Genomic DNA, 21,302 nt, shown 5'->3' on the forward strand with positions numbered 1-21,302 from the left:
TGTGCATGAATCGCAAAATGTTGGTTTGCAGGTGCAGCAGGTAATTAAGAAGGCAAATGGAATGTTCTAGGTTATTGTTAGAGAGATGGGAGTTCAAAAACAGGGAGGTTATGTTGCAGTTGTATCGGCCACAGCACGCGGATTGTGTACAGTTTCGGTCTCCTTATTTGCAAAATGGTGTACTGACACTGGAGGGGTGCAGAGGAAATTCACTAGGTTGATTTGGAGTTGAGAGGGTGGTGAATGAGGAGTGATTGTGTAGACTTGGACTCTGCTCATTGGAATTCAGAAGAATGAGGGGGGATCTCACTAAAACATCTAAAATTATGAAGTGAATAGATAATAGAGAACAGTAAGAAGTTTTACAACACCAGGTTAAAGTCCAACAGGTTTGTTTCGATGTCACTAGCTTTCGGAGCGCTGCTCCTGCCTCACCTGAGGAAGGAGCAGTGCTCCGAAAGCTAGTGACATCGAAACAAACCTGTTGGACTTTAACCTGGTTTTGTAAAACTTCTTACTGTGCTCACCCCAGTCCAACGCCGGCATCTCCACATCATAGATAATATAGAAGCAGGGAGATTGTTTTCAATGGTGGGTGAAACCATAACGAGAGGGCATAGACTGAAAATAAGGAGGAGCAGATTCAGGGCTTAGTTGAGGAGAAATTCCTTCACCCAAAGGATGGTGAATCGGTGGAATTCCATGTCCAGCGGTCCAGTTGAGGCTTCCTGGTTGAATGTTTTAAAGGCAAAAATAGGTAGATTTTGAGCAGTAAAGGAATTAAGGGTTATGGTGAGCGGGCAGGTAAGTTAAGCTGAGTCCACAAAAAGATCAGCAATGTTTAATTCAATGACGGGGCAGGCTCGAGGGGCCAGATGGCCTATCCCTGCTCCTAATTCTTATATTCTTATGTTCATGATTTAAAAAGTGAAACATGTAAGTGGGAATAATGATGAAGTTACATAGAGTGTTGGTGGAATAACTCTGGAATTCCGTCTCCAATTCTAGTCGCTGAAAGGTTAGAAGCATTATGATACAGGCGACACTGCAGAGACTGATTTCCAATGGAAGTGATTTGTTTTCAGCAAAAGATTGGATGAATGTGGAAGTTTACTTACCCGGAACATTGATCTCAATCAAACTGCAGGTATACGTACATTAGTAAGCATTTTAAATGGGGCACGGCACATTTTATAAAACTGGGAAGTGATTTGGCTCACATGGACTGGTCAAGGTTGCTAAAAGATAATTCAGTTGTAAACCAGTGGGAAGCACTAATAAGTGAGGTCCTTAGAGTTCAAAACAGGCATTCCCCCTCCATAAATAAGAATTTTACTGCTAAATCTAGACCCCAATATTCTCTAGAAAAATACAGGGGGAGGTTAAACAGAAAAAGAATGCTGATGTTAGTCACAAAGTTTATTTAGGAACAGGAAGCAAAGTGTAATGGTCGATGGCAGCCCTTACGAATGGAAAGTGCTTTCAAGTGGTGTTGCACTCGGTGTTGGGACACCTGTTGTTTCTTTTATATATTAATAATTGGAACTTGAACATCGGGATACGATTAGGAAATTTGCAGACGACAAAAAAATTAGTCGTGTTGTTCAGAGTGTAGAGAATCGCTTAAATCAGTTGGTGGAGTGAGCAGGGAAGTGGCAAATGGGCAGCACGGTGGCAGACTGGTTGGCATTGCTGCCTGACGGCGCCGAGGTCCCAGGTTCTATCCCGGCTTTGAGTTACTGTCTGTGTGCAGTTTGCACATTCTCCCCGTGTTTGCGTGGGTTTCTCCCCCAGATGTGCAGAGTAGGTGGATTGGCCACACTAAATTACCCCTTAATTGGAAAAAATGAATAGGGTACTCTAAATTTATTTGAAAAAAGGGAAGTGGCAGTTGCAGTTCAACTAAGGGGCTGGTTTAGCACACTGGGCTAAATCGCTGGCTTTTAAAGCAGACCAAGGCTGGCCAGCAGCACGGTTCAATTCCCGTACCAGCCTCCCCGAATAGGCGCCGGAATGTGGTGACGAGGGGCTTTTCAGAGTAACTTCATTGAAGCCCACTCGTGACAATAAGCAATTTTCTTTTTTTTCACTTAGCGAACTGTGTGGTAATGCATTTACGGAGGTTACGCAGGAAAAGGGAATGCACAATAAATGGAAATATATTAGAAGAAGTAGATCGAGTGAGACTGTTGGTGTGCAAGTGCTCAGGTTCCAAAATGTAGCAATGTAAGTACATAGAACATACAGTGCAGAAGGAGGCCATTCGGGCCATCGAGTCTGCATCAACCCACTTAAGCACTGGCTTCCCTCCTTAACCCAATAACCCTTCCTAATGTTTTTGCACACTAAGGCCAATTTAGCATGGCCATCCACCTAACCTGTACGTCTTTGGACTGTGGGAGGAAACTGCAACACCCGGAGGAAACCCACGCAGGCATGGGGAGAATGTGCAGACTCTGCACAGACAGTGACCCAGCGGGGAATCGAATCTGGGACCCTGGCGCTGTAGATAAGGTTGCAAAGAAGGGGAGCGGAATGGTGGCACAGTGGTTAGCCTCATGGTGCTGAGGATCCGGCTTTGATCCAGATCCACTGTCCGTGTGGAGTTTGCACATTCTCCCCTATCTTCATTGGTCTTACCCCCACAACCTAAAGATGCACAGGATAGGTGGGTTGGTCATGTTAAAATTGCCACTTAATTGGAGAAATAAAAAGGTTGTAAAGAAGGCAAAGGTATGCTCTCTATCAATGGTAGTGGCGTAGAATACAAAGGTAGGGATATAGAGGTCCAACTGTGTAAGACACAGGTGAGGCCACAACTGTAATAATGAGTGCAGTTCTAGTTGCCCCCTTACTAGAAGGATGTGATTGCTCTGGAGAGAGTGCAGAGAAAATCTTCTGAAATGCTGCGGTGACTGGAGACGTTTTGCTCCAACGAGGGATCGGAGAGGTTGGGCTGTTTTCTTTGGAACAGAGAAGGCTGAGATGTGGCACGATTGTGAGCGGTAGAGTTAGACTAGACAGGAGGAACCTTTTTCCCTTTGCAGAGAGTTCAAAAATCGGGGTTGGAGATTCAATCGAAGTGGCAGAAGGATTAGAGGGGGCACGAGAGAAAACAGTTTTTATACAGTGAGTGCCAGGTGTCTGAAATTCCCTGTCAGAGTTGATGGTGGAGACAGATAGCCTAAACTATTTTAAAAAGAACCTGCATCTACACCTTAAGTGCTGTAAATTGTAGTGTGATGTGTCAGGTACAGGAAGATGGGATTAGAAACCCCTCCTGGGTGTCTTTGAGTCAACATAGGCAAGATGGGGCGGATGATCCATTTCTATGATGTATCATTTCTATCTCTCTATGCTTCTCCGTGGCCAGTTGAGATAATTTCTATATTTTCCACGATCTGAAGGTTGTCAATTTGGGATTGAATATCAGTGAAATGTGAAGCACTTTCGCGCCACAAGGCCAATATTTTATGTTGTGCATTACTAAATGTAATTTCTGTCATTAATTGATAGATTGTTATTTGTTTCTTGCAACAGTTTCATTTACTTAAAACAATACGAGACGTCATGTTCAGACCAAAATGTACAACTTTCTTTGGAACGGTTATACTTCCCGCAGTTGTCATTGATATAATTGTATCAGCTCCACTGCTCCACTCTTCCCTTAGTCAATGTTCATTTTTATAGTCGCTTGGGAAGTTGCAGAAGGCAAGCGGTATCAAATCCATCATTTGGTCCCCGACCCGCTCGATATTCACTCTCTCTGGTTCAATACTGCTGAGGGTGGAAGGTATGACAGGCGTCCCCTCGGACCCCGCCAGTTTTAATTCAACGACTGAGACTAATTTCTACATTAATGCGTCTAAACGTTTACAGGACTCTGCTTGATGCCCTGAAAAGAGCAAATGATCTTTCCAAACTTTCCAATTCTAAAACCTCATTTTTTTACCGAGAAAGAATCAAGTGAAGATACACGGCTGCCTTTCAAATTTATCCACCATTAACCGAGGAGAATCCGGCAAAATGTCTGAGATGAAGATAATGAAACTGATGGGAAAAACCTCTTATCATTGCATCCACGGAGACGTTGATTTCACAAAGAAAGAATTCTACGAAACCTGTGGTTTCAAATTAGAAATCGGTGTGAACCCAGTGTCTGAGCTAGGGTTTGGAACCATTGTCTGGGAAGCTGTAAGTTCACCTCAGTTTCATTTTGTCAAATGTGCAGATTCAACCGACGTGAACTAGGTGCATTGATTATGTTACTAATCTTCCAAAGCTGCATTTAACTGTCAGAGATGAGTTAAGTTTGTTTCGAGAGCGAATAATTCACCAGCAGTTGTTTGAGGGCAGAGAGGATGGGAAGACGTTGACGAGGCTATTTGCTTAAATGTGCAATTTCTTGCTCTTATGCATAATCTTTCACTCTAGCCCTGTAGCACATGCAATCTTTAAATACTGCAGGGATTAATGCATATATACTCCGTCAAGGTGGAGAGTCTGCCACTACTTGGTTACCATGAGGCCCAGATTGGCAATGATCATATTTAAAGTTCTTGACTCCTGCACATTAGAAAATTGCAAACTCCCAAAACAGTACTGGAGAATGACTGTTGACAACGACAGCATAGATGAGAAAGACGATTCAACCTATGTTAATCCAGAGCAGTTCCAATATCGCTTATTATAATGTTCAACACACTTGTGAAATAATTCGCTTATTACATTTCTACCTGCTCTATTTTAGCCCAACGTATATTGAACATCTTGAAGAACAAGTTCCTCACATCAAGTTCAAAATAACATTTCCTTGTGTCAACCTGCATCATCTTTTTCTATTCTCACATTGTATTATCATGAAACATTTCGTTTCAATTCCAAATGGAATATTATAAATCCTACCTAAACTTCCGTCACAAGTCACAGACCAACACTGAAGATTACATCCGAACAGGCAAGTTAAGAGGAGGATTTGCCATTGGATCTACTCGTGCCTGTCCTGATATTTTACAGGATCACGGGTGTGAGTCTCCCTAAAGATGTCGGTGTCGTATTTTGGGCGGGAGTCATGGGGTGATTTCCGCCAGGTATGTGCACACGATCCAGGAGCTTGGGGGGGGGGGGGGGGGGGGGGATGATTCCATTGGAAAATCCCACACTTCGAGTCCAGAAGTCTCCAACCTTTGCTATTTATTTTCCCCCTGGCAGTGCACCTCCGCGTGGGTTCTCTAGGATTGTGGGGTGCCTTCAATGGGAAATCCCATTCTCAGGCGGCAGGAGTAGAGAATCTTGCAGCCAGTCAATGACGCACTGCCCACAACGACACGGATGTGGAACCAGAGAAGAATCTTTTCTGCAGTTGTGAAATAATGACGCCAGCAAGACTGGTTATTCAGAGGTTGGGATGCCATTTTTAAGCAATGCCCAGGTTTCAAAGTTAAGTTGCAGGTCCCCCACAACTCACACCATGGACATCACAACGCCACGCAAACAGGGGAAACACTCCCGGCCCTTAATACCGGAGGTGCAACCTCACACGGTCACTAAATGCCCACGTTACTCTCTCCGCCAAACCACCTCTAGGCATGAGGGTGGCACAGCCTTACCCCCATCCATCCTTATCGGCTACAGGACATCGCCCCTCCTCAAGTAAACAAACCCCACTGGGGTCGCTGGGAACACTCCTTTTAGTCATAGTCTTAGATGTTTATGTCGTGGAAACTGGTCCTGTGGCCCAGCTTGTCCATGCTGTCCAATTTCTATCGCATAGCTAGTCTCACTTGCCCGCATTTGGCCCATATCCCTCTATACTCACCCTGCCCATGTAACTGTCTGTTTTTTAAAGGAAAAAATTGTACCCGCCTCTACCACTGCCTCTGACAGCTCGTTCCAGATGCTCACCACCCTCTGTGTGAAGAAATTTTGTCTATGGTCTCGTTTGTATCTCTCCCATCTCACCATAAACCGATGTCCTCTAGTTCTAGACTCCTCTACCTTTGGGAAAATATGCTAACTATCTACCTTATCTATGCCCCTCATTATTTAATAAACCTTTATAAGATCCCTCTAAACCTCCTACGCTCCAGCGTAAAATGTCCCAGCCTATCCAGCATCTCCTTATAGGTCAGACTATCAAGTCCTGGTAGCATCCTCATAAATCTCTTCTGCACTTTGTCTAGTTTAACAATACCCTTCCAAGAATAGGGTGACCAGAACTGAACACAGTATTCCGTGTGTGGTCTTACTACTATATTGTATAACTTCAACAAGACATCTCAACTCCTGTATTCAATATTCTGACTAATAAAACCAAGCATTCTGATTGCCTTCTTCACCATCCTATCCATCCTTCAAGGAACATGTACCCCTAGATCACTTTGTGCTGTAACTCTCTCCAACTCCCTACCATTAACTGAATAGGTCCTACCCTGATTTGACTTACCAAAATGCATCACCTCACATTTATCCAAATTAAACTCAATCTGTCATTCATCGGCCCACTGGCCCAATTGTTCAAGATCCTGTTGCAATCTTATATAACCTTTTTCAGTATCCACTATGTCACCAATCTTGATGTCATCTGCAAACTTACTAACCATGCCTCCTACATTCTCATCCAAATCATTAATGTAAATAGTCCCCTACCATTCAGGTCCCCTCTCCTTCAGCTCCCACCCCCACCCCTTTTGCACCCGCTTCAGCTCGCCCTTCAACATCCACCAACATTCATACCCTCCTTCATATCCACACTTAATCCGAGACTCAGGAGACCCCAGAGCTCGGGTCGGAGGATGAAATTGATTTTCCGTCACAGCTGTCTCCTACACCCTCCACCATCCCAGAGACAATCACCTCAGTTGGGCATGTTAATGAAGAGGCTGCTGGGACACTGTGGTGTCCAGAGGGAAATGGCCCAGTCCCAGAGGGAGATGGCACAGTCACTGAGATAATCCACTCCCTGTGCCGCCAGCGTGCAGAGCTTTTTCGAGAGCAGAGCAGGACTCCAGGACTGGATGTAATAGGTGCCGAGGGAGCCTCAGGGGATAGCTCTCCCCGCGCCGACGTCCCATGAGTAGCCCCGGGGTCATCAGACACCCTGAGGGAGGAGGAGGTGATGTGGCTAGTCCAAGTGACTCCCCAGGCGAGGTGCCGGAACACCGCAGTGCGTTGGCCACCCCCATCCTGTCTCTGGTGCATCTGATGGGCAGTGGGCAGAACGGAGTGGCACCACACCACCTGGGCCATTTGAGCAGCACCCGGGCCCAGCCTGGCCCGGTCACCCCCAAAGACGAATGTCAATGGGGACCCAGGTCACAGGGCGGGAATTACAGCAGGCCGCCTCCACTCCTGTTGTACCACCTCGGAGTAGCATTAGTGCCCATAAGGCCAGACAGTTATACACGAGTTAGGTTCGCGTGGGTGTGGGGCACAGTTTAGTTATAGGAGTTAGGGCACAAATTTGTAAATGTTTACATTAAACATCTGATGCCACCTTACAACCTGCCTCGTGCTCTGTCAGATGGATGTGACGGGTGGACTGGGCTGGCCATTGGGGAGGAATGGGCGGCCGTTGGGGGGGGTGGGGAGAGAATTGGCGAACCATGTGGGTGGCCTGGATTCCATAGACCCCCCCCCCCCCCCAGACCTGGCAATCACCCTCACTACCTCCATCCTAGGGATTTGATGGGACTGTGTGATGGAATGGCCAGCTCACATACAGGGATCACCTGGGTGGACGGTGCAAAGTGCTACCATTGTCAGGAGACAGACATTGTCAAACGATGTGGAGCACCAGAGTTCATCGCAGAGCGGGTTGTCATCATCCTCCCTCCCATGGACCAGACCCTGGGGCCCCACCTGTATGCAACAGGTATGTATCATGGAGAGAGTTGCAGGTGGAGCGTTGCCGCAGGGACGGGAGTGAGGATATGTTGAGGTGGCTTACGGAGCCCATGCCCCTGGCCAGTCCCCCCTCCAGCATCCTCCCCAGTAGGTCACCCTGGAGGCGATGAATGTGTCCCATACGCGTCAGCCCTGGTGCAAAAGGAGAATCCCGCGTTTGATTCCACTGCCTTTTGAGGGTGGAAGTTCTCATGTGTCAATTCCTTCTGAGCGAAAATAAATCTTATAATGTCTTAAATAGGTGACCCCTAAAATACAAGACTTTGGAACAAGTGCTGGAAAATGAGATTACAATAAACCAGTGTTTGATGGCCAATGTGGACTCAGTGGGAAGAAGTGCTTCTTTCTGTACTATAGACACTCTATTGCATTATATTAGCTTTTCTAATTTATTGTTGGCATTATCTGTTCAAGATCTTGCACTAGGACATTCTCTGCAGCTCGGGTTGATGAATAGCGAAATTGTTATTTAATGTATTTTATATTTGTGCTGTAATGTTATTAAAAATTCACATAGCAGTGTGCCTACTGAAGGTGTAATTAAGGAGTTGTCAAAAGTGGGGTCATTATTGATTTAAATAATTTACTTGTTGATGGAGAGATGGACAATGGGGCATTGGGCTGGACTTTGCGGTCCCCCAGTCACGTGTTTCTTGGCTGTGCACCATTCATTGGTGGTGGAATTATCTACTCCTGCCCCTTTTCAGTGGGATTTTGCACTGTAGTCACACCATGCTGCCGGGAAACCCATGGACCAGGGTTCGCTGCTGGTGGAGCAGTGATCCAAGGGCAAGAGAACTCCATCCATATTGAATTGCTGGAAATATCCTGTAGGGTAGATCATTCATGCTGTGGCGTAATGGTATTGTCACTGCTAATAATCCAGAAATACAGGAGTCCCAAGTTCAAATCCCACCACTGCAGATGGAGAAGTTTTAATTCAATAAAAATCCAGAATTAAAGTGAGGGGCGGCATGTGATGCACTGGTTAGCACTGGGACTATGGCGCTGAGGACCCAGTTCAAATCCCGGCCCTGGGTCTCTGTCCATATGGAGTTTGCACATTCTCTCCATGTCTGCATGGGTTTCACCCCCACAATCCAAAGATGTGCAGGTGAGGTAGATTGGCCATGCTAAATTGCCCCTTAATTGGAAAAGAAATAATTTGGTACTCTAAATTTGTAAGAAAAAGAATTAAACTAGTGATAACTATGATATCATTGTCGATTGTCATTAAAAAAATGCCATCTGATTCATTAACGACCTTTTGGGGTGGAAATCTGCCACCCTTACCTGGTCTGCCCTACCTGTGAATCCAGAGCCACAGAAATGTTGGATTGGATTGGATTTTGTTTATTGTCACGTGTACCGAGGTACAGTGAATAGTATCTTTCTGTGAGCAACTCAACAGATCATTAAGTACATGAAAATAAAATGAAAGAAAAGAAAATACATAATAGGGAGAACGATTAGTAAAAAGAGGATTTGTTAGGGAGAGCTCGCAGCGGTTGACTCCTAACTGCCCCTCAAGGGCAATTAGGGATGGGCAATAAATGCTGGCGCAGCCTGCGACGTGCACGTCTCATGAACGAATAAAAAAAATCTCAGACCTCTGCAATCTCTCACATTTTGTTAGTAAGCTATTTATTTAATTCTTTCTGCCAAAGTGGACAATTATAACCTTGTCCATATTACACTCCATTTGCTGTACAATTACCCACTCACTTAATCTTTCTATGTGCCATTGTAGGGTCTTTATATCACAATTCACTTTCCTACCTATCTTTGTGTAATCGGAAAATATAGCAAATTTAAAAAATCGAAGCGCAGTGCATTGATTGGTTTCCTTTTACCCACAGCACAGGTTACTCCTTCAATAATTGGTTAGACATGAATTTTTCATGGCGATGACTAACGTGTGTAGGTGAGGGCAGTGTAATTGATATACTGTATGGATTCTGACATGTTTTCGGCATGTGAGGGTCAATAATCGGGGTTACAGGGCAACTTTGCAAACTTTATTGAAGATTGGCTTTGTGGAAGGAGGCAGATGGTGATGGTCGAATGTTGTTTTTGTCACTGGGAGCGTATGTGAACCATAGGGATCAGTCCTGGGTGTCTTGTCGTTTACTATGTCCATTAATGATTCAGATGTGAATGGCAAACGTACTGTCATGGGAGTGTCCCTTTAAGAAATGTTTTTGTCTTATCACATGGCTTCAGTGATGTCATGGTGTGGGTGGAGCTGGCCTGTGGCTCTGGGTTTTACTTTCGTTTTGGTTTGTGCTTCTTTTGGTGGCTCTGAGTTTTTGACTTTTGTTTTCACATTTGGCTGCTGTATTCAGGCAGACAAGTATCTTAGTGTGTCTCTACCTTCAGTTTTAAAAACTCTTTCCAGAATGCTTGATAACTTCAAAGTAAATAGTTGTTTTCTGGAAGATATTCAAACCTGCTGTTTTTGAAAGTGCACCAGAGCATCCAAACCAGGTCTTGAGTGCTGTGTGCTGGGCCACACCTTTAAACAGGGTTTTCTGGTTTATGTCCAAGCCACCAATTTCTACCACTAAGCTGGTCCCAATTTCCCGCATTTGGCCAATAACCCCCCATATCCAGATTTCCCATATAACTGTCTAAATGTTTTGAAAATAGAACATTCTGCCCGCCTCTACTACTGCCTCTGCCAGCTCATTCCAGACACTCACTAATGTCTGTGAGAAACAAATTGCCCCCCTAGAACCTTTTGTATTTCTCTCCTCATACCTTCAACCTATAACCTCTCGTTTTAAACTCCCCGACATTTGGGAAAAGATGTTGACTATCGACATTATCTATGCGCCTCATTACTTTATGGATCTCTATAAGATCATCCCAAAGCCTCCTACACTTCAGCGAAGAAAGTCCCAGTCTATCTCGTTCCTCCTTTTAACTCAAGCCGTCAAGTCCCGGTAGCATCGTAGTAAATCGTTTCTGCACTCTTTCTAGTATAATAGTATCCTTTCTAGAATAGGGTGCCCAGAACTGTGCACAGTATTCCATGTGTGGTCTTAATAATGTCTTGAACAATGTCAACAAGATGTCCATCTCCTGTATTCAATGTTCTGACCAATGGCACCAAGTATGCCGAATGCCTTCTTCACCTCCCTGTCCACCTGCGACTACACCTTCAAGGAGCTATGAACTTGTACCCCTAGATCCCTTTGTTCTGTAACACTCCCCAACATCCTGCCATTAACTGAGTAAGTTGTTCCCCGATTCGAATTACTAAAATGATTCACTTCTCATTAACCTAAATTAAACTCCATCTGCCATTCATCGGGCCACTGGCCCAATTGATCAAGGTCCCATTGCAATCCTAGATAGTCTTATTTCCTGCCCACAATGCCATCACTCTTGGTGTCATCTGAAAACCTACCAACCATGCCTCATACATTCTAATCCAAATAATTAATACATATAACAAATACTAGCGGACCCAGCACTGAGACCTGAGGCGCACCACTTGTCACAGGTCTCCAATTTGAAAAACAACCCCCTACAACCACCCTTTGTCTTCTGTGGTCAAGCCAATTTTGTACCCAATTGGCTACCTCACTCTGGATCCCGCGAGATTTAACCGTGTGCAACAACCTACCCTGCGGTACCTTGTCAAAGGCCATGCTAAAGACCATATAGACAACATCGACTGCACTGCCCACATCTACCTTCTTGGTTACCACTTCAAAATACTAAATCAGATTCCTGAGACATGGGGCGTCATTCTCCGACCCCCCGCCGGGTCGGAGAATGGCCGTTGGCCACCGTGAATCCCGCTCCCGCCGAAGTCTCCGGTACCGGAGATTGGGCGGGGGCGGGAATCGGGCCGCGCCGGTTGGCGGGACCCCCGCTCAATTCTCCGGCCCGGATGGGCCGAAGTCCCGTCCAGAAATTGCCTGTCCCGCCGGCGTAAATCAAAACTGGTATTTACCGGCGGGACCAGGCGGCGTGGGCGGGCTCCGGGGTCCTGGGGTGGGCGCGGGGCGATCTGACCCTGGGGGGGTGCCCCCACGGTGGCCTGGCCCGCGATCGGGGCCCACCAATCCGCGGGCGGGCCTGTGCCGTGGGGGCACTCTTTCCCTTCCGCCTCCGCCACGGCCTCCACCATGGCGGAGGCGGAAGAGACTCTCCCCACTGTGCATGCGCGGTAAACTGTCGGCGGCCGCTCACGCTCCCGCGCATGCGCCGCATTTCCGCGCCAGCTGGCGGGGCAACAAACACCATTTCCGCCAGCTGGCGGGGCGGAAATCCCTCCGGCGTCGGCCTAGCCCCTCAATGTTGGGGCTCGGCCCCCAAAGATGCGGAGCATTCCGCACCTTTGGGCCGGCGCGATGCCCGTCTGATTGGCGCCGTTTTTGGCGCCAGTCGGCGGACATCGCGCCGTTGGGGGAGAATTTCGCCCATGATTTCCCACTCACAAAGCCAGACTGACTGTCCAATCAATCCTTGCCTCTCTAAATGCCTGTAGATCAGAGGCGGGATTCTTCGTTTTTGTCACTAAGTGTTGACTCCAACGGACAATCCGTGGATTTTCTGGACAGAAACATGGGCGCCACACCGGCACCGATTCTGCTGCTATGAAGGGACTAGCACTGGCGTCACGTGGAACACAATCGATTCTAATGAAAAATGGAGAAGGATTCGCTGGGTCCGTGATTGATACTCAGGAGGCTGAAAAGCGCAGCCGCATATAAACAATTCTCCCCCGCCCCCCCCCACACCCCACACACACGTCATCCCAGACAAGAAGATGGCTGTAAGGAGAGTGGCACCCAGGTTCACAGAAGCATGGCACGAGACTCTCTTGAACGCCATGGAGGAGTGTACGGCACCCTTGTACCCCGGTCTGGGAAGAAGGGAAGAAGGCTCCCGGCCCCCTCGGTTCGTTGTGTCTGGGCATAGGTGGCAGAGACAGTCAGTGCCATGGGCAATGTAGTCCGGACCTGCCAGCAGTGCAGCTGAAAACTGCACAACCTCGTCAGGGCGGCCTGGGTGAGTAGGCAGCACTGTGCCCCTGGCATGAACACCGCCCGCACACATCCGCATCCTACCCAGCCCCCCGAGGGCAGCCGAACCCCCACACTGCGGGTACCCCAAGGCCACCATTTCCGGGTGCTCTGGCCACTGAGGCCACGAGCTTCCCACCCTCTGGGCTGCATAAGTCGCATTGTTTAACACAGTTGTTTACTGTGTGCCCCACCCCCCAGCAGAAGGCTGCACACAACCGCCGAGAGTGGGTGAAGACAGGAGGGGGACCACCAGACCTGCGGTCCCAAACCATGGCAGACCAGAGGGCCCTGGAGCTGGCCGGTAGCCGGGCGGTGATGGGGGCAGCTTGAACACCAGCCCTTCACCTGAGACTCAGGACACCCCAGAGCTCGGGTCAGAGGATGACACTGACCTTCGGTCACAGATATCTTCATCACTTTCCACCATCCCAGAGACACTCATGTCGGTTGGGCTTCTGGGACACTCTCTTGTTCACACCACACAGTTGACCCATTGCAACAGGAGGAGGTAGAAGCATCCGAGTGGGTGGATGGTCCAGGCCAACATCGCACGTAGGGCGTCCAAGGTGGAGGTATTGGAGTGATGGATTCGGCTATGGATCGGCATGCCCGGGGCCACGGTAATTATGTGCAGGTACTGGCTGAAGCCCATGACAGGGTTGCTGCCTCCCAGACGACCATGACCCAGAGCCACCAGAAAATTGTAGCGGCGCACCTGAGCATGGCCCAATCACAGTAGGCCATGGCTGGGAACGTAGGTGGCATTGCCCAGGCGCTCACTAAGGTGGCGAAGACACAGATACATATATAGATACATAGGAGATAGGAGCAGGAGGAGGCCTTTTGGCCCTTCGAGCCTGCTCCGCCATTCATCACCATCATGGCTGATCATCCAACTCAATAGCCTAATCCTGCTTTCTCCCCATAGCCTTTGATCCCATTCTCCGCAAGGGCTATATCCAGCCGCCTCTTGAATATATTCAGTATTTTAAAATCAAATACTTCCTGTGGTAATGAATTCCACAGGCTCACCACTCTTTGGGTGAAGCAATGTCTCCCCATCTCTGTCCGAAATGGTTTACCCTGAATCCTCAGACTGTGACCCCTGGTTCTGGACACACACACCATCGGGAACATCTTCCCTGCATCTACCCTGTCTAGTACCGTTAGAATTTTATAAGTCTCTATGAGATCCCCCTCATTCTTCTGAACTCCAGCGAGAACAATCCCAATCGAGTCAATCTCTCCTCATATGACAGTCCTGCCATCCCTGGAATTAGTCCGGTAAATATTCACTGCACTCCCTCGAGAGCAAGAACATCCTTCCTCAGAGAAGGAAAGCAAAACTGCACAAAATATTCTAAGTGTGACCTCACCAAAACCCAGTATAATTAGAGAAACACTTCCCTCCTTCTATACTCGAAACCTCTCGCAATGAAGGCCAACATACCATTAGCCTTCTTTACCGCCTGCTGCACCTGCATGCTTACCTTCAGCGACTGGTGCACAAGGACACCCAGTCCCGCTGCACACTCCCCTCTCCCAATTTACAATCATTCAGGTAGTAATCTGCCTTCCTGTTTTTGCTTCCAAAGTGAATAACCTCACACTTATCCAAATTATACTGCATCTGCCATTGATTCGCCCACTCGCCAACCTGTCCAGGTCATACTGTAGGATCCTTGCATCCTCGTCACAGTTCACCCTAACACCCAACTTGGTATCATCTGCAAACTTTGAGATGTTACATATTGTTCCCTCACCCAAATCATTGATATATATTGTGAATAGCTGGGGTTCCAGCACTGTTCCCTGTGGCACCCCACTAGTTACTGCCTGCCAATTTGAAAAGGACCCATTAATTCCTACTTTTTGTTTCCTATCTGCCAACCAGTTTTCTATCCACCTCAATACATTTCCCCCAATCCCATACGTTTTAGTTTTGCACAATAATCTCTTACGTGGGACTTTGTCAAATGCCTTCTGAGGCAGGTGGGGGAGGTGACACAGACGGAGGTGTCCCAGTCCCAGAGGGAGAATACGTAGTTTCTGTCTGATATGACACAAACCCTGAAGATGGTGACACAGTCGCAGCGTGATGTGGCGCAGTCACAAACGGAGATTGTCCACTCCCTGTGCTCCCTGTCCACCAGAGCACAGACTGTGGTCGAGACCAGAGTGGGCCTCCAGGACTGGCAGTGCCAGGTGGCGGCGGAGCCTCAGGGTGTAGCTGCTCAAGCACCTCCGTCCCATGGAGCAGCCCAGGGTCCATTGGGCACCACGAGGGAAGAAAAGGTGATTGGGCTTGTGCCGGTGCCTCCCGCAGGGTAGTGTCGAAACACCGCAGAAACTCGGACACCCAATCCCATCCATAGCACATCTGGTGAGCAGCGGGAAGAACAGGGCGGCACCATGTCACATGTGACACCCGAGGAGTGGCCCGGCCCATTCAGGTTTGGTCACCCCCCATGATGCCCGCTAACGGGGACCGAGGTATCTTGGCAGATAGCAGAGCAGGCCACCAACACGCCTGCTGTACCGCCTGGGGACCCACCCAGACGTAGCGTTGAGGCCCGTAAGGCCAGAAAAGTAGACACCAGATAAGTTGGCATGGGTGCAGGGCACAGTTTAGTTACCGGGGTTAGGGCACAAATCTGTACATATTTGTTCACAATAAACACCTGTTACCATTGTTACAACCTGCCTCCATGTATTGACTGATGGGTGTGAGGAGTTGGCTAGTCTGGGCTGGCTCAGAGGGGGGATGGGCAGACGTTGTGGGGAGGCGGGGGAATGGTCACCAACCTCATCTCCCCCAACCGTCCCCCAACATCGCCACCTCAGAGATTCATTGGGACCACATGATGGACTGGCCAGCTAGCAGACAGGGATCACCCAGGTGGATGGTGGAAAGTGCTGGTGCGGGCAGGAGTCAGACGTTGTCATACGATGCGAAGCACCAGAGCTCATCGCAGAGCGGGTTGTCATCATCCACCATCCAATGCACCAGATGCGGTGTTACAGCCAACCCAGGACCCACCCCGTAGTTGAGCAGATTTGTTTCATCATCAACGACCACAGTGGATTACTCCTGCCTCCCAGGAGATAACCCCTCAGCCGGGGGTGCGAATCAACATGTCAGGAATCGTCGAGTGAGACAGGATGAAGAAGTCATTCACAGTCCCCGGGTATCGGCTCAGAACTGAATGATGCGCAGCTCATGGTCACACACCAGCTGCACATTCATCGAATGGAACCCCTTTCGGTTTGTGTACAGCAGCCTGTTATCTGCAGGTAGGAGTCATGCATGCCGTCGACCACCCCCTGGACACGGGGCATCCTAGCGATGATGGCAAACCCCGACTGGGACATCATGTTGGGCTTGGTCCAAATCAAAGCAGAGGTATTGATCCACCTGTGGATGTAGGGCCTCCGTGATGGTGTGGATGCACCTGCACACCCAGGTCAGTGAGATCACAGACAGGTCCCCACTTGGCACCTGAAAGGAATCCGTGGTGTAAATGTTCAAGGCGATCATCACCTTGACTGCCATCGGGAGCGGGTGTCTTCCCCATACCCCCGTGGTGCCAGATGTGTCACTATCTTGCAGGTATGTCACACTGGGCGAGATTCTCTGACCCCCCGCCGGGTCGGAGAATCGCCAGGGACTGGCGTGAATCCCGCCCCCGCCGGTTGCCGAAGTCTCCGGCACCGGAGATTCGGCGGGGGCGGGAATCGCGCCGCGCCGGTTGGCGGGCCCCCCCGCTCGATTCTCCGGCCCAAAAGGGCCGAAGTCCCGCCGATAAATTGCCTGTCCCGCCGGCGTAAATTAAATCACCTACCTTACCGGCGGGACAAGGCGGCATCGGCGGGCTCCGGGGTCGGGGGGGGGGCGCGGGGTGATCTGGCCTCGGGGGGTGCCCCCACAGTGGCCTGGCCCGCGATGGGGGCCCACCGATCCGCAGGCGGGCCTGTGCCGTGGGGGCACTCTTTCCCTTCCGCCTTAGCCACGGTCTCCACCATGGCGGAGGCGGAAGAGACTCCCTCCACTGCGCATGCGTGGGAAGCTGTCAGCGGCTGCTGACGCTCCCGCGCATGCGCCGCCCGGAGATGTCATTTCCGCGCCAGCTGGCGGGGCACCAAAGGCCTTTTCCGCCAGCTGGCGGGGCGGAAATTCGTCCGGCGCCGACCCAGCCCCTCAAGGTTGGGGCTCGGCCCCCAAAGATGCACCTTTGGGGCGGCGCGATGCCCGTCTGATTTGCGCCGTTTTGGGCTCCTGTCGGCGGACATCGCGCCGTTTCCGGAGAATTTCGCCCACTGTCTCTATGTTCAGCCGGAACATTTGACGGCAAGACCGGTCCGGCAGGTCCTCGAATGACAGTCGGTGTCGATACATGCGAGGCCTCATGTGGCACCTCGTTGGAACCTCCTCCTCCTTGGCCTGTTGTAGTGGCTCTTCCACCTGGGCAGTTTCCATCTACCCCTCTGCTGCACGCACATTTTACACCCGCTACGCTGCTGCAGCTTCCTCCTCTTCCTCGAGGATCTCCCGCTGGTACAGCAGGAGGGCATCCCCCAGGGCTGGGGTGATTCGCTGGATGCCACCATTGCTGGTTGTATTCCAATATTCATTGTCTGCAGTCGGTGAAATGTCTGCAGGCGGTGAAATGTCGACACGTTAGCATGGTGCATACACCCATGCCAAATAGGTCCAACGGGTAACACGGTGGCCCCATTTGGCTTTGCGGGATCCGTTCCCGCATCTCACTCCCCCCAATCCACTCATCCCTGGTCCCATCACTGGCCGGCACAGTTGGGGCTCTGACCCTGGCACCGTCCCTGATGCCAGGTGTACCATTGGCTACAGGGGCTACACTGGGTGTTGCCCTGGGTGGGTCGCTGCTGGGTGGCGGCTGGATGCGGTGGGGGGGGGGGGGAGTTTGGGGCAGTGGTTGTGATGGTGTGGCGGGGTGGGGTGCGTGAGAGGAGTGGTGGGGGCCTAGATTTTCGTTTCTTGATTGACAAGTGGTCACAAGTTATGGGGGAGGGGCAGGATATTTGATTTGAGACCAAGATTGTTGCATAAGGTAAAGATGCATGGCATTAAGGGTAAAGTAGTAGCACGGATAGAGGATTGGTTAATTAATAGAAAGCAAAGAGTGGGGATTAATGGGTGTTTCTCTGGTTGGCAATCAGTATCTAGTGGTGTCCCTCAGGGATCAGCATTGGGCCCACAATTGTTCACAATTTACATAGACGATTTGGAGTTGGGGACCACGTGCAATGTGTCCAAGTTTGCAGACGACACTAAAATGAGTGGTAAAGCAAAGAGTGCAGAGGATACTGGAAGTCTGCAGAGGGATTTGGATAGGTTAAGTGAATGGGCTAGGGTCTGGCAGATGAAATACAATGTCGACAAATGTGAGGTTATCCATTTTGGTAGGAATAACAGCAAAAGGGATTATTATTTAAATGATAAAATATTAAAACAGAGAGGCCTGGGTGTGCGAGTGCATGATTCACAAAAAGTTGGTTTACAGGTGCAACAGGTGATTAAGAAGGCAAATGGAGTTTTGTCCTTCATTGCTAGAGGGATGGTGGTTAAGACTAAGACTAGGGAGGTTATGCTGCAATTGTATAAGGTGTTAGTGAGGCCACACCTGAAGTATTGTATTCAGTTTTGGTCTCCTTACCTGAGAAAGGAGGTACTGGCACTGGAGGGTGTGCAGAGGAGATTCACTAGGTTAATCCCACACCTGAAGGGGTTGGATTACGAGGAGAGGTTGAGTAGACTGAGACTGTACTCGTTGGAATTTAGAAGGATGCGGGGGGATCTTATAGAAACATATAAGATTATGAAGGGAATAGATAGGATAGATGCAGGTAGGTTGTTTCCACTGGCGGGTGAAAGCAGAACTAGGGGGCATAGCCTCAAAATAAGGGGAAGTAGATTTAGGACTGAGTTTAGGAGGAACTTCTTCACCCAAAGGGTTGTTAATCTATGGAATTCCTTGCCCAGTGAAGTAGTTTAGGCTCCTTCATTAAATGTTTTTAAGATAAAGATAGATAGTTTTTTGAAGAATAAAGGGATTAAGGGTTATGGTGTTCGGGCCGGAAAGTGGAGCTGAGTCCACAAAGATCAGCCATGATCTCATTGAATGGGGAAGCAGGCTCGAGGGGCCAGATGGCCTACTCCTGCTCCTAGTTCTTATGTTCTTATGTTCTTATATCTTATCTGCCAACCTGTTCTAAATGTTGGCTCAGACTCGAGAGTGCAAATTGATTATTCCTGCTCTTAATTTGTATGTTTGCATGTTCATGTATTCATATGATGCTCTTTCTTTGCTGAATTCCTGTGTAATATTTGTAATATCGACATTTTTTTTTCATGTTAAAGGCTCTTGGTCTGTGTCAGTACTTTGAGAAAGAGGGAATAAGATTTTCGAATAAGAAAGTGATTGAACTTGGAGCGGGCACTGGAATTGTGAGCATTCTTGCTGCTCTTCTGGGTGAGTAAAAGACACTTTATGTAACCAGAGGAGGGACAAAGGTATAATTTTCTAAAGTATGAATGGATCTAATGACCAACAACGAGTGTGCGTGGATGTGAGATGCTTGGGCTGATAAATATTACTTTAGCAATCACTGTTGATTGATTTTCCCACTCGGATGCATGAAACAAGGGGAAGACTTTAGTTTAATCTTTAAAGATTATTCTAAATGCCAATACAACGTTGGCTTTGATCTGAAAGGGCTGGAATAAAAAGGAACGAGCATTACATTATGGTTTTATAAAACATTGCTTGAGAGAGATGGTTGAAATACCAGTCAGGCTGGTCAGTGAGTTCAATGTTTATTTTTAAGGTGACTGCTCCTCCAATCACACTCGGCTTCTCTCCCGCATTTTGCTGCTGATAGGCCCACTGAAACGCTGATAGGCTCCAATTGTGATTGGAGGAGAAGAGTGTAGTGTGAAAGGCATTGGGGGGTGCGGGGGGGGAGCTGGCTTCTAGCCTGCTGTCCCCGTTACATTGATTCCTTACCGAGAGTGATCAGACCGAGAGAGTCAATGTTGACTTGCGATGTTACCTTCCGAGAATATGAGTAAAATGTGGGAAAAGTAAACTATAATTGAGTTGTCCGTGACTAAAGTTTGGGATGTGTCATCATTCGCAGGATATCAGTTGTTGTGTTATGTCCTCTGGGATAACACAGGCTGCAACTGGATGCAGCTTTAACCAAAAGATACTCCAGACCTTGAAGTTAGTTCAATCTGAGTTATTGAACCAGTTGCACAGTTCGCACAGTTCTCTATGAGGTCGACTCTCTGCTAACCTAAGTGTGGTTACTCTGTCTGACTGAACCAGACTAGCTCTTCGCCACATTCTGGAGGTGTGATACTGTACATACACCCTGACTCACTCTGTAGATGTTCATCAGTGGAAAGAGGCGGAGTGTGAGTGCCTCGTGCCTTTTATAGTGAGATACCACCCCTGAGTGTCCTGCCTGCTCATTGGTCATGTCCTGTTCTCTGTGTTCATTAGCTGCCTGTCTGTGCCTGTCTGTATATCATTATCTGCATGTTTGCATATCATAACATCAGTAACTGAGTTAGCTCTCTCTTTTTCTTCTTTCAGGTGGAGATGTCACCATTACAGACAAACCGAAGCTGCTGAATCAAATCGAACGGAATGTGTCTTTCAATATCCCTTCTTCCTTCAAACTTCAGGTCAAAGTCCGTGCCCTCCGCTGGGGCCGTGACCACCCCCTGTTCCCCTCCGACTATGACTATATCCTGGGTTCGGACATTTTGTATTTTCCTCAGAACATTCCTTTAATTCTGGAAACACTTCTGCACCTCAGCAACGAAAAGACCATCGTGTATTTCGCCTCCACGATGTTCTACAGCCCGAAACTGATCAGTCAGGCGTATTTGACCCTGTCTCAGTATTTTGAAACTGAGCTAGTTTGCAGATGTGAAGTCAAAGATGTTAACATTTACAGAATGACTGACAAAACTCCTACCACAACATCCCCTCAATTTATAGAATGAGAAGTTGGTTTGTCATTTGATTGGGTCATTCTAAGCTCAATGTTTTCTTCAAATATTATCTTTCACTAAATAACTTTCATTGTTCGCATGTTATAATTTACATTTATTTTTCACCCATTCCAACTAGAAGCCTCACCGAGTGATTGGAAAGAAAAATTATACGATTCATTAACTTATATCTAAAATCCAACATACCGTTTGATCTCATGCCATTTACACATGAGTATCTCATAAAAATTAATAGACTACATGTGGAAAACTTCTGCCATTTTCCAGGTGTCCACAGGCACTGAAGGCTTAAT

General features: G+C 48.4%; 1 protein-coding gene across 1 annotated transcript; it reads left to right on the forward strand.

Annotated features, from left to right (window-relative positions):
- Nucleotides 1–4,026: 4,026 nt before the first annotated feature.
- On the forward strand, nucleotides 4,027–21,000 carry LOC140389466 (EEF1A lysine methyltransferase 3-like). The gene is made up of 3 exons (XM_072473595.1): nucleotides 4,027–4,194; nucleotides 19,345–19,456; nucleotides 20,585–21,000. The coding sequence occupies exons 1-3, from the start codon at nucleotides 4,027–4,029 to the stop codon at nucleotides 20,998–21,000; spliced, it is 696 nt and encodes a 231-aa protein (XP_072329696.1).
- Nucleotides 21,001–21,302: the final 302 nt, after the last annotated feature.

This window comes from Scyliorhinus torazame, chromosome 14 (genome assembly GCF_047496885.1).
Source record: "Scyliorhinus torazame isolate Kashiwa2021f chromosome 14, sScyTor2.1, whole genome shotgun sequence".
Classification (NCBI taxonomy): domain Eukaryota; kingdom Metazoa; phylum Chordata; class Chondrichthyes; order Carcharhiniformes; family Scyliorhinidae; genus Scyliorhinus; species Scyliorhinus torazame.

What these genes read in the sequence shown, in the direction of transcription:
- LOC140389466 (XM_072473595.1), top strand. Translation starts at nt 4,027, where the DNA reads ATGTCTGAGATGAAGATAATGAAACTGATGGGAAAAACCTCTTATCAT. An exon ending in GAACCATTGTCTGGGAAGCT is followed by an intron (nt 4,195 to 19,344) that starts GTAAGTTCACCT and finishes TTCATGTTAAAG; the next exon opens with GCTCTTGGTCTGTGTCAGTA. An exon ending in CATTCTTGCTGCTCTTCTGG is followed by an intron (nt 19,457 to 20,584) that starts GTGAGTAAAAGA and finishes TTCTTCTTTCAG; the next exon opens with GTGGAGATGTCACCATTACA.